Here is a 13,553-nt window from a genome sequence, read left to right as displayed (position 1 = left end):
CACCATAATACCCTCAAAGCTCATCACTAAGCTAAGGATCTTGGGACTAAACACATCCCTCTGCAACTGGATCCTGGACTTCCTGACTGGCCGCCCCCAGGTGGTGAGGGTAGGTAGCAACACATCTGCCACGCTGATCCTCAACACTGGAGCCCCCCAGGGGTATGTGCTCAGTCCCCTCCTGTACTCCCTGTTTACTCACGACTGCATGGCCAGGCACGACTCCAACACCATCATTAAGTTTGCAGATGACAAAACATTGGTAGGCCTGATCACCGACAACAATGGGAAAGCCTATAGGGAGGAGGTCAGAGACCTAGCCGGATGGTGCCAGAATAGCAACCTATCCCTCAACGTAACCAAGACTAAGGAAATTATTGTGGAATACAGGAAAAGGAGGACCGAGTACGCCCCCATTCTCATCGACTGGGCTGTAGTGGAGCAGGTTGAGAGCTTCAAGTTCCTTGGTGTCCACATCACCAACAAACTAGAATGTTCCAAACACACTAAGACAGTCGTGAAGAGGGCATGACAAAGCCTATTCCCCCTCAGGAAACTAAAAAGATTTGGCATGGGTCCTCAGATCCACAAAAGTTTCTACAGCTGCAACATTGGGAGCATCACTGCCTGGTAGGGCAATTGCTCGGCCTCCGACCGCAAGGCACAGCAGAGGGTAGTGCGTACGGCCCAGTTCATCACTGGGGCTAAGCTGCCTGCCATCCAGAACTTCTACACCAGGCGGTGTCAGAGGAAGGCCCTAAAAATTGTCAAAGACCCCAGCCACCCCAGTCATAGACGGTTCTCTCTACTACCCCATGGCAATCCGTACCAGAGTGCCAAGTCTAGGACAAAAAGGCTTCCCAACAGTTTTTACCCCCAAACCATATGACTCCTGAACAGGTAATCAAATGGCTACCCAGACTATTTGCATTGTGTGCCCCCCAACCACTCTTTTACACTGCTGCTACTCTCTGTTTATCATATATATATATACCATACCAAGATGGCATCACACAAATGATCAATAAACCTACCAGGTACCACCCCAAAGCTGTAAACACGGGCACCCTCATAGATATCATCCTAACCAACTTCCCCTCTAAATACACTAAATACAACCAAGATCTCAGCGATCACAGCCCCATTGCCTGCATCCGTAATGGATCAGTGGTCAAACAACCTCCACTCATCACTGTCAAACGCTCCCTGAAACACTTCACCGAGCAGGCCTTTCTAATCGACCTGGCCCGGGTATCCTGGAAGGATATTGACCTCATCCCGTCAGTAGAGGATGCCTGGTTATTTAAAAAAAATGCCTTCCTCACCATCTTAAATAAGCATGCCCCATTCAAGAAATTTAGAACCAGGAACAGATATAGCCCTTGGTTCTCTCCTGACCTGACTGCCCACTGATAAATCCACTATAAGCATTTCTCTATGGCTGGCCATACTTTCCAACTGGCTACCCCTACCCCGGTCAACAGCACTGCACCCCCCACAGCAACTCGCCCAAGCCTTCCCCATTTCTCCTTCTCCCAACTCCAGTCAGCTGATGTTCTGAAAGAGCTGCAATATCTGGACCCCTACAAATCAGCCGGGCTAGACAATCTGGACCCTTTCTTTCTAAAATTATCTGTCGAAATTGTTGCAACCCCTATTATTAGCCTGTTCAACTTCTCACGTCGTCTGAGATCCACAAAGATTGGAAAGCAGCTGCGGTCATCCCCCTCTTCAAAGGTGGGGACACTCTTGACCCAAACTGCTACAGACCTATATCCTACCTTGCCTTTCCAAGGTCTTCGAAAGCCAAGTCAACAAACAGATTCCCAACCATTTCGAATCCCACCGCACCTTCTCCACTATGCAATCTGGTTTCAGAGCTGGTCATGGTGCACCTCAGCCACGCTCAAGGTCCTAAACAATATCTTAACTGTCATCAATAAGAAACAATACTGTGCAGCCGTATTCATTGACCTGGCCAAGGCTTTCGACTCTGTCAATCACCACATCCTCATCGGCAGACTCGATACCCTTGGTTTCTCAAGTGATTGCCTCGCCTGGTTCGCCAACTACTTCTCTGATAGAGTTCAGTGTGTCAAATCGGAGGGCCTGTTGTCCGGGCCTCTGGCAGTCTCTATGGGGGTGCCACAGGGTTCAATTCTTGGGTCGACTCTTTTCTCTGAAAACATCAATGATGTCGCTCTTACTGCTGGTGAGTCTCTGATCCACCTCTACGCAGACGACACCATTCTGTATACTTCTGGCCCTTCTTTGGACACTGTGTTAACAACCCTCCAGACAAGCTTCAATGCCATACAACTCTCCTTCCGTGGCCTCCAACTGCTTTTAAATACAAGTAAAACTAAATGCATGCTCTTCAACCGATCGCTGCCTGCACCTGCCCGCCCGTCCAGCATCACTACTCTGGACGGTTCTGACTTAGAATACGTGGACAACTACAAATACCTAGGTGTCTGGTTAGACTGTAAACTGTCCTTCCAGACTCACATCAAACATCTCCATTCCAAAGTTAAATCTAGAATTGGCTTCCTATTTCGCAACAAAGCATCCTTCACTCATGCTGCCAAACATACCCTCGTAAAACTGACCATCCTACCGATCCTCGACTTCGGCGATGTCATTTACAAAATAGCCTCCAATACCGTACTCAATAAATTGGATACAGTCTATCACAGTGCCATCCGTTTTGTCACCAAAGCCCCATGTACTACCCACCACTGCGACCTGTACGCTCTCGTTGGCTGGCCCTCGCTTCATACTCATCGCCAAACCCACTGGCTCCAGGTCATCTACAAGACCCTGCTAGGTAAAGTCCCCCCTTATCTCAGCTCGCTGGTCACCATAGCAGCACCCACCTGTAGCACGCGCTCCAGCAGGTATAGCTTTCTGGTCACCCCCAAAACAAATTCTTCCTTTGGCCGCCTCTCCTTCCAGTTCTCTGCTGCCAATGACTGGAACGAACTACAAAAATCTATGAACCTGGAAACACATCTCCCTCACTAGCTTTAAGCACCAGCTGTCAGAGAAGCTCACAGATTACTGCACCTGTACATAGCCCATCTATAATTTAGCCCAAACAATTACCTCTTCCCCTACTGTATTTATTTATTTTGCTCCTTTACACCCCATTATTTCTATCTCTACTTTGCACATTCTTCCATTCCAGTGTTTTACTTGCTATATTGTATTTACTTCGCCACCATGGCCTTTTTTGCCTTTACCTCCCTTATCTCACCTCATTTGCTCACAATGTATATAGACTTATTTTTTCTACTGTATTATTGACTGTATGTTTGTTTTACTCCATGTGTAACTCTGTGTTGTTGTATGTGTCGAACTGCTTTGCTTTATCTTGGCCAGGTCACAGTTGTAAATGAGAACTTGTTCTCAACTAGCCTACCTAGTTAAATAAAGGTGAAATAATAAATAAAATATGCAAAGTCACTTTAACTATACATTCATGTACATACTTCCTCAATCAACCCGACTAACCGGTGCCTGTATGTAGCCTCGCTGCTGTTATTTTTCAGTCTTTTTATTTCTTGACTTAACTATTGTTCACCTAATAGCTTTTTTGCACTGTTGGTTAGGGCCTGTAAGTAAGCATTTCACTGTAAGATCTACACCGGTTGTATTTGGCGCACTTGACAAACTTTGATTTGTTTGACCGATGCGCCACTCCGGATCCCAAACACTAGTCTTGCACCTTGATAAAGCATTATGGAACACACTAACAGAAACAAAACTGGACACACAAGTTAACAAATGTTGACTTTTCACCCTTTTAATTCAACAGAATATTGCTGCTGGTGGTCATTTTATTCACAAAACCAACACTGTGCCTTGCAAAATGCAGACTCCAATACAGTGCCCAAGCTGCCATTCTTCCTCAAGAGTTAGTGATTCAACAGGTCTGGGTCATGTTCATTTGGGCACACAGTACCAAAACCTTTCGCAACAGACAATTTGCACTTATCGGACAAGTCCAGGTAGTCCCTCCCTGTTTCAGTCTGTTAGTCCCTTATGAATACAACCCTGAGGTTAACAACCTCAACAACCATACATTGCCACCTTACTCATGACTTCAACCATAGCGTATTCCAGTGCAACCTTAACTCACTCTAAATAGGGCCAGGAGTTTTTCCCTGACCAGGGACCCTAGTTAGGGTTGCAAAATTCTGTGAACTTTCAATAAATTCCCTGGTTTTCCAGAAATTCGAGTTGGAGGATTCTGGATTTCATGCTTATTTCCTCCTGATTCTGGGAATCCTCCTACTGGTATTTCAGGGAATTTATTGAAAGTTCCTGGAATTTTGCAAGCAGCCCCGTTTAAAGCCTATAACTATGGCCACAGGTTTTTCCCTGGGCAGGGATAACGTCTGTCCCCAATGACCATCAGAAGGTGATCTAACTGGTGGGAGGTCAGGACATCTTTTATTGGAACTTTATTCAAAACAATTGAAAAATAACAAAAACGTACAATGTAGAAGACCATGTCACAGATCAAGGAAAACTAAAACTTCTAACACCATTCGTCTCCCGTGCAACAGGTTGAGTTAAACAGACTAGTGTTATGTGATGTATGCAGTAGGTAACTTCCCACTGTAGATGTACCCGTAGTTATGTTAACTAGCATTCCACAATCACTGAAGTCTTCCGCTGTGCAAACACACAAAGACACTCATACAGACACTCACGTTTATCGTAAGTTGTGGGGACACATTCTAAATACTGTAGTCACACACACACACACACACACACACACACAGAGAGAAAACAAAAATATAATTCACGGAACATAAAATCCAAACCAAAGCTCAAAATGTATGAAGACCAAGCAACTTAGGCGATGGGAATGTTCCAAATGAAGGAGAAATCAAACTACCAAGCAATTAAAATAATCACCTTTAAAAGCAAAACCTCCCACTCTTAATCATTTTACCATTAACGTAATTGATTGTAATCTTTATAAATCAATGTTAATTTCAGTAAATGCAGTATTAGTAGTGTAGGACTAGAAGTAAGTCACTTGAATAGACAGTTTGGCTGTGGTAAATACAATTAAAAAAGGGGAAAGTGGGATTTCATTGGGTGAGTGATGAGCATTTCCGGAAGTAAATCTGGCTTTCATGGTTTCGAGTTCAAATCTCCCAAGTTCATGTTTTTATTGACAGATAAAACAAGGGAAGATTTCAGGGAACCAAAATGAAAGATAACAGTCCCTAGAAATCCATCCCATTATTCAGCTCACAGGCAAAGCAATAGTTTGTTCTCTTCGCATATTTATTTAAACAAGTGGTGAGTTGGACAGGGAAAGGGGAGGGACAGGGAAAGGACTGCCAGCTCAGAATCCCTTCAGAACAAAAAATATATAATTTTTTATTTATTTTTTTAAATGGCCCGGATTCTGTTGACTGGTTGGGTTAAGTGGTAGTAGCCTTTCTTTATTCTCGCTCTTTATGAGTCTCAGCCGAGCCTCTCACTGTGTCTGGAGAGAAAGAACAGAGTAAGAGTACAGAGTCAGAGAACCACAACAACCAGTAACATCTTCAGCCTGGATGCCAAAAACAGACTGCAACCCAGGCCAGTACACCTCAGGACAGAACGCACACACCTAGGCAACATACAACACACAACTTGTTAGACATACACATCTGAGAACTGTCACAGTACACTCAGGGTGTAACTTTACCTGCTGGCCTTGCTGAGGGGTAGCAGGCTGTCCTGGGGCCTGTCCTGTTTGGCCGTAGTAAGCAGCCTGCTGCCTGTAGTACTCTGCCCAGGCTGCACTGTAGTCCTGCTGGCCTCCACCTGGGGCTGCTGGGGCACCTGCTGCTCCTGGCCCTGCTGCAGAGCCTCCTGCCTGGGCTAGGGGAGCAGAGGAGAGGGGTCTTATGGATGAAGAAGAGATATGCTATGATCGACAAGGTTAACATGATGAAAGATTCATGTTCTTAAAGCACTGGTTCACTTCAAAATTAAAGTTTGTCAGATGATTTTAGACCTTGAAAGTAATCTAAAGTCAAGCGTAGTCAACATCCCACAACAGTAGAGACAGCTATACGCCTCGATACAAAATGACATGGGAAAGATAGACACGGTCTAAAATGACTAAATTAGACAGTGCCCATCTTTCCTATTCTAAGAGGGAAACAACTGCCGTCTTTCCTCCTGTGGTGTTATACTAGTAACTATAGTGGACCAGTGGTCTCACCAACACCCATCTTCTTGTAGTATTCTTCCCAGGCCTTGGTGTAGTCAGGCTGGCCCCCAGGGGTCTGGCTGGCCTGGGGCTGGTCTCCAGGTGCTGGGCCACCAGCGGTGGGGTTGGTGGGGGGCTGGCTGGGCCCTGCTCCCCCTGGCTGCCCTCCCTGGTAGTACTGGCCATAATAGGCTGCCCAGGCTGCGTTAGGGTCCGCGGCACCGGCTGCCTTGCCTAAAAAAGATGGCAGTTGGAGGTGAGGTCCTCATTGGGCTGAGCGTGCCCTGCTATCTGCCTGTGCTTAGAAACCAGGGGACAGAGAGAGATAGGGGGAGTTATTATCAATAGCCAACACAGAAAGACATTCTCCCATCACAGATGATTTTGATAATAGTTGCAGGGTTATGTACCACTAAAAGCTAGCCTGGCCCCAGTTTGTGTTGTACTCCTATGGACATTGTGACACCAGACAATGGAGTTGGCAAGAGAGCAGAAACATATCTGGGACCAGGCTAACTAAAACCTGCTCTCTGTTGTAACCACTGTTTTGAGATGACAAGGAGATAAAACTATATAGTAGGAAACCCCAAAAGAGACCACTGGTAGGCTGGATGGAGTTGACTCCATATTGCTTTCCCTTTCTCAGTCTTTTCAAATAAGTGATTACAGCGAGAGAAAACATTGGGAGGCCATTGAAAGTTATAGTTCCAATGTAACCATTTCCTGTCCACAGTGAGGGTCTGAAAGTTCAATGTTGCAGGTCACTCACTGGGGTCGTGGGTTACTTGGGGCTGCCACTGCTGGTAGGTGTTGCCCCAGCCCTGTGGGGGGTAGCCATGAAGACCTCCACTTGAGAGGGATAGAGAAAACCCAGTTACTAATCAGTAGACTTCCATTGGTCCAATCAATGATTGTATCGTTGTAATGTAACATTTTAGCCAGTAGAGGCCTGTAAAAGCCAGAGTTTGGGACGACTACATTTCCAGTCTCCACTCACTGTGGTCCAGGGGCTCCTGGGGGTCCTGGGTTGTAGGGACCAGGATTATAGGGACCCATGGGGCCTGGTCCACCAGGACCTGGACAAACAGGGCAGAGGGGACCCTGGAAAGCACAACCAGTTAGATGCATGGACATTATGTTCACATCTATGGTGAAAAGACTGAAAGCAACTCAATTGCCAGTTTGACTCCATTGATTGTGCGTTGAAGCAATCATGTCCATTTCCCCAAATGAGTTTCCCAACACCACAAACCCATCCATCCATCCTTCAGCCCTTTCCTCCTTACCCTGAGCAGGAACCCTGCATACCTCGATCTTGTCCTCGATGAGCTGCTTGGCGTGATCTATCTGCTGCGGAGAGCCTCGAATGACAAAGAGCTTGAAGTTAGGGTCCCCGTTGGGGGGCAGCTGGCGGGAGATCTCCACAAAGGCCCCAGTCTGCTGGTTGATGGCCTTGATGTTCTCCCCGCCCCGTCCGATCACCAGGCCACACTTGTGGGCCGGAATGGAGAAAGTCATCTCCCCTCCTCCACCACCAGGGGGACCCCAGCTCCCCTGGTCCCCTCTGCTGCGGCCCCTGCCGCCACCACTCGGGGACATGCCTGGAGGCCCGGGAGGACCCTGAGAAGGAAGGAGGGTGGAAGAGAGAGAGAGAGAAAAGAGGAGGGTGGAAGAGAGAGAGAGAGAAAAGAGGAGGGTGGAAGAGAGAGAGAGAGAAAAGAGGAGGGTGGAAGAGAGAGAGAGAGAAAAGAGGAGGGTGGAAGAGAGAGAGAGAGAAAAGAGGAGGGTGGAAGAGAGAGAGAGAGAAAAGGAGGGTGGAAGAGAGAGAGAGAGAAAAGGAGGGTGGAAGAGAGAGAGAGAGAAAAGGAGGGTGGAAGAGAGAGAGAGAGAAAAGGAGGGTGGAAGAGAGAGAGAGAGAAAAGGAGGGTGGAAGAGAGAGAGGGAAAGGGAGGGTGGAAGAGAGAGAGAGAAAGGGAGGGTGGAAGAGAGAGAGAGAAAGGGAGGGTGGAAGAGAGAGAGAGAAAGGAGGGTGGAAGAGAGAGAGAGAAAAGGGTCTTAATACAATTTATATTTAAGTCCTGGTCCTGGACGTCAGAAAGTCAGTTTGTTTAAAATGAGGATATTTACCTCCTAATAACAGTAATGTACTGAATGGGGAATTATGGGAATGCTCTAGGACTATCATTTGTCTAGGTTATGGAGTCCATTTGTTTACAATGTTCCATTTGTTTACAATGTTCCAGTGGTTCACTAAATGTGTTGAATGTTGTATGTTCCACAAGGCACGGCATCATGGCAGCTCTAATACACTTGTATGTAAACAGTTCCAAGCTGGCATGTGAGCAGTGGCTGTTTTTCAGATACTCTACGTGTGTGTGTGTGTGTGTGTGTGTGAGGTATGTACCCCCTGTCCTACCTCCTCTCTGACCCTGATGCTCTGCAGTAGCTCCTGGATGATCTGGGCAGCATTGTCACAGCAGTCTGGTGGGCCCATGATGTGGGCCATCTTATCAGGACCTGTGCCATCATCTGCAACGACAGGACATTTCCTCTGAGACTTGTGCAACACCACAACCAGAATGTAGAGCTTGTTAGTAGACACCACACAACTTGTGAGTAAACCGTGTAAATGAGTCGAGTAGAAGTAGTTCATATGACACGACTATGAAACGTTATATACCTGGTTTAAACTGTATCCTAACTCCTGCGTCGTTCTGAATCTTCTTGATCATCTCCCCGTTGCGACCAATCACCACCCCGACAGAGTGTCGTGGCACTGGAACCTAGCCAATCAGAGAGCAGGTTAGACAGCGCCAAATAGATTAGACTGATAGCTATAGGAAGGTGCTCACTCTCATACAAATAAAACCTGTGATGGGGAATGTGAGTCCCTCTCCACACACACACACACACACACACACCTCCCTCTCACTTACGTCCATGGCTCCCCCACCTCCCCCCATGCGGGAGCCATACTCGTTCCTGTCTCCGAAGCCAGGCTGATCCCTCTCCCTCAGTATCTCCTGCACCAACTCCATGGCTTGCTGAGCAGACCCACAGGACACATTTTCTAATTCAAACAACTTTATGAAGTCTCCTTAGGGAGAACAGCATTAGCACATCAAAAGTTGCTACCAAATCCCCAATCTGCAGAGCTGCAGTACAGCATGCCAATTCAATATGGGATGCAGATTGTAGCAAGGCCTTGTGTTACCTCCACTTTGTATGGCTCCCCGATGATGCGCAGGGGCTTGTCCATGTTGGGTCCCTGAGACGCGTCCTGAATCAGGATCATCTTCACTCCTGCTCGCTCCTGTCAACGCCGCAGACAGACAGCATGGTCAGCTCTGCTCAACCAACTGATGGCAATGATTCACTCAACTCTCACGGCCCATGAAACACTTGTGTAATGAGATACGAGATTTTCCTGCTTATATTTCTTTCTTGTGCTGTATATTTAACAATCCAAAAAATGATTTGCATGACTGCACACATCAGCCTGTTTGCGATGAAACTGTCAATATCTCAAAAACACACACGTCAATGTGTTGTGATACACTTCTCTGGCTACTGGTGAGGCTGACTGACTGTTTGTATATACCTGTAGCTGTTTGATGGTCTCCCCTCCCTTGCCGATGATGAGGCCAGCCTTGCCTGCGGGAATCATCATCTCCTGCCCTGAGCCACTCTGTCCATTGGTCGCCTCGTGGAAGGATGAGGGGGGCGTGCCCCTCCCCCGAGACACAATCTCATCCAATAAAATCTTGGCTTTCCTAGTCAGAGGGGAAGAGCGAGAGGGGTGGGTCAGCTCAACTGATGAGTGCAACAGCACACATTAATAGTGGAACTACAGAGATATGCCATACATAAAGATAGCGCTGTGAAAATTCAGTGGCTAGAGGTGAACAGCATCTTGTGATAACAATACAAAATGTCACAATTAGCTAGTAGGATCTCACTTACTGTATGGAGTCTGGGGACCCTGTGAGAGAGACACTCCTCTCTGGTAAACCTCCACTGTCTGAAAACAACCAACAGTCAATTACACACACACGAAGAGAGTTCAACTATAGCTCTGGTTCTAACCATAGACTATAAAGGCCACACTTGCCAGTCCCTCACCTGAGGCTATCTGAACCTTGCAGCCTGATTCCTGCTGGATCTTGTTGATCTGTTCTCCGCCCCGGCCAATGACTGGAGGAGAGGAAGAGGGGTGAGCTGTTAGTTTTATTGATTCTGATGTTCATGATGAGTCCAGTAATGTTCAAATTCAACACATGAACACAAAAAAACGAATCCGGTGACCATGTTGGAGAAAGTGCACTTACTGAGTCCCACCATTCCATCAGGAACACTGTACTCCTCTGAGGTGGTTGTGAGCCTGGCACTGTGGGAGAGAGAAGCCAAGCACAACAGTTCGTTATCCAAATCGTCAACATATTGTCACCATTAATCTTCTGCTGAAGAACTAATTCCAATCACCTATTCCTATTTCACTTCATTTTAGAGATCTACTTGGATTGTTATGGATTAAATTATGCTAATGACTTACCTCTGCTGGGCCAGTGCTGCCAGTTGGGCTCCGATAGCTGTAAAAGGAAAGAGAGAAAGAAAGATATATAGAGAGAGGACAGGGCTCAGATTACTGACACACTGAAAAATGAGGACAAGACAAACACAGGTGATGCTCACAGTGACAGACCAGGGGAGAGAGGCCGGATAGTACAGACACCGACCAGGGGAGAGGGGCCGGATAGTACAGACACCGACCAGGGGAGAGGGGCCGGATGGTACAGACACCGACCAGGGGAGAGGGGCCGGATAGTACAGACACCGACCAGGGGAGAGGGGCCGGATAGTACAGACACCGACCAGGGGAGAGGGGCCGGATAGTACAGACACCGACCAGGGGAGAGGGACCGGATGGTACAGACACCGACCAGGGGAGAGGGACCGGATGGTACAGACACCGACCAGGGGAGAGGGACCGGATGGTACAGACACCGACCAGGGGAGAGGGACCGGATGGTACAGACACCGACCAGGGGAGAGGGACCGGATGGTACAGAGACCGACCAGGGGAGAGGGGCCGGATAGTACAGACATCGACCAGGGGAGAGAGGCCGGATAGTACAGACACCGACCAGGGGAGAGAGGCCGGATAGTACAGACACCGACCAGGGGAGAGGGGCCGGATAGTACAGACACCGACCAGGGGAGAGGGGCCGGATAGTACAGACACCGACCAGGGGAGAGGGGCCGGATAGTACAGACACCGACCAGGGGAGAGGGTTTGGATAGTACAGACAACGACCAGGGAAGAGGGTTTGGATAGTACAGACACCGACCAGGGGAGAGGGACCGGATGGTACAGACACCGACCAGGGGAGAGGGACCGGATGGTACAGACACCGACCAGGGGAGAGGGGCCGGATAGTACAGACACCGACCAGGGGAGAGGGTTTGGATAGTACAGACAACGACCAGGGAAGAGGGTTTGGATAGTACAGACACCGACCAGGGGAGAGGGTTTGGATAGTACAGACACCGACCAGGGGAGAGGGGCCGGATAGTACAGACACCACCAGGGAAGAGGGGCCGGATGGTACAGACACCGACCAGGGGAGAGGGGCCGGATGGTACAGACACCACCAGGGAAGAGGGGCCGGATGGTACAGACACCACCAGGGAAGAGGGGCCGGATAGTACAGACACCGACCAGGGGAGAGGGTTTGGATAGTACAGACACCGACCAGGGGAGAGGGTTTGGATAGTACAGACACCGACCAGGGGAGAGGGGCCGGATAGTACAGACACCGACCAGGGGAGAGGGGCCGGATAGTACAGACACCGACCAGGGAAGAGGGGCCGGATAGTATAGACACCGACCAGGGAAGAGGGGCCGGATAGTACAGACACCGACCAGGGGAGAGGGGCCGGATGGTACAGACACGACCAGGGGAGAGGGGCCGGATGGTACAGACACGACCAGGGAAGAGGGTTTGGATAGTACAGACACCGACCAGGGGAGAGGGACCGGGTAGTACAGACACCGACCAAGGAAGAGGGGCGAAACAGTACTGACACAGAACAGGGGCCGGACAGTACAGACACCGACCAGGGGAGAGGGTTGACATTCCTGTAAGACATAGAGCAGGTTTTGTAGGTAGTAGGAGACATGAGGAAGAGCAACTTACAGAGAGCTGTGGCTGAGTCCACATCACTCTGTGGAGCCATTTTCTTGCTCTCAGGTTGATCTGTGGGAAGAAAAAAACAAGTAAACAAAGGTTGAATCTGATCTCACAATAATCTGTGTACACACACTCCAGTTATCAGACGTTCACATGGGCAGTGGCCCTTTCACAGTCCCCAGCAGTGTGTGTGTGTGTGTGTACCTGGGTCCTCCAGCTGTCGTTTCTGTGCTGTGAAGGGAAAGACGTCTGGTGCATTGATGTTGTTCATAGGGGCTACCCCTGCACATTCACCAATCTTGGCAGCAATCTGATGCACAAAAGTTGAAGTCACTTGAACACATAACAGATATTCAAAGTGCGATGACATGATGAGAATGTCTGATTTATTTGTGCTGGTCCTGGGTATTAACTAACGTTGATAAGCAACTTCAAATATTACATGAGATGCTAATTGTTTGTTAGCGGAATGATGGTAATTCAACTCAAGCGGGCAAACTTAACAGTGTTGGCTGGCTAGCTGAGGATATATACTTTGTTGGGAATGCACTCAAAAACACAGACACGCTGAGGGCTCGAAGCCTGCTTGTCCATCATCAGGACTTTGTCTTTGCATGCAGCAGAAGCAGCCAGCTCTCAACAACACAACAACATTGGGAGACGTCGAACAGCATGCATGCATTGGTAACATCATAACGGTATTTCTGCAGTGGCACGTCAACCGGGTCTTCAAATTCACTTGACTTATAAACGTTAACTAGAGAGCTATAATAATCATAACTGCCAACAGTATTGATTGGTCGCCAAACATAGTCAGCCAGCTTTGCAAGCTAACAACCACGAAACAAGAAAATAGTCACATTTTCTTCACCCCTTCCCAGTAGCTCTCACGCGCATAGCTACACTGCCTCCCGCTTCTGTCTCACCTGCCGGGCCCGTTGTACCGCGTCTGCAAAGGCATCTTTTTTTATTCCACCACCGTTACCGATAGCTAGATGTCCGCCGAGAGGAGCTCCAGCCCCGGGTGCCGGTACCGAGCTGTACTCCGACATATTTGCGGAGGGAAGATAGAAGAAAATACGAAAGTTAAAGTGGTGTTTAGGCCAGGACAGACTGCGCAGGAGCGGAAAGTCAGACGA

At 48.4% G+C, this 13,553-nt stretch overlaps 1 protein-coding gene across 6 annotated transcripts; it reads right to left on the bottom strand.

The window, feature by feature from the left end:
* Nucleotides 1–3,789: 3,789 nt before the first annotated feature.
* LOC149979449 (far upstream element-binding protein 2-like) lies at nucleotides 3,790–13,552 on the bottom strand. 6 transcript variants are annotated; one of them, XR_016485419.1, is made up of 18 exons: nucleotides 13,341–13,533; nucleotides 12,619–12,724; nucleotides 12,421–12,480; nucleotides 10,776–10,812; nucleotides 10,552–10,610; nucleotides 10,346–10,417; nucleotides 10,187–10,244; nucleotides 9,825–9,996; nucleotides 9,438–9,536; nucleotides 9,160–9,267; nucleotides 8,904–9,006; nucleotides 8,640–8,752; nucleotides 7,532–7,843; nucleotides 7,221–7,324; nucleotides 6,993–7,072; nucleotides 6,236–6,518; nucleotides 5,714–5,889; nucleotides 3,790–5,509 (listed from the first exon to the last, which is right to left on the bottom strand). XR_016485419.1 is itself a non-coding variant. In XM_090194148.1 (18 exons), the coding sequence occupies exons 1-18, from the start codon at nucleotides 13,464–13,466 to the stop codon at nucleotides 5,501–5,503; spliced, it is 2,016 nt and encodes a 671-aa protein (XP_090050274.1). In that variant the 5' UTR covers nucleotides 13,467–13,552; the 3' UTR covers nucleotides 3,790–5,500. The 6 variants fall into 6 exon arrangements, 1 of the variants encoding a protein (XP_090050274.1); XR_016485418.1 differs by having other exon boundaries at nucleotides 6,236–6,523; nucleotides 13,341–13,527; XR_016485421.1 differs by having other exon boundaries at nucleotides 7,510–7,843; nucleotides 13,341–13,473.
* Between the last annotated feature and the right edge of the window lies 1 nt (nucleotide 13,553).

The sequence above is a fragment of the Oncorhynchus mykiss genome, chromosome 12, assembly GCF_057628025.1.
Source record: "Oncorhynchus mykiss isolate SJ-2025 chromosome 12, ASM5762802v1, whole genome shotgun sequence".
Classification (NCBI taxonomy): Eukaryota; Metazoa; Chordata; class Actinopteri; order Salmoniformes; family Salmonidae; genus Oncorhynchus; species Oncorhynchus mykiss.
This window is presented reverse-complemented; position numbering and strand designations above follow the sequence as displayed.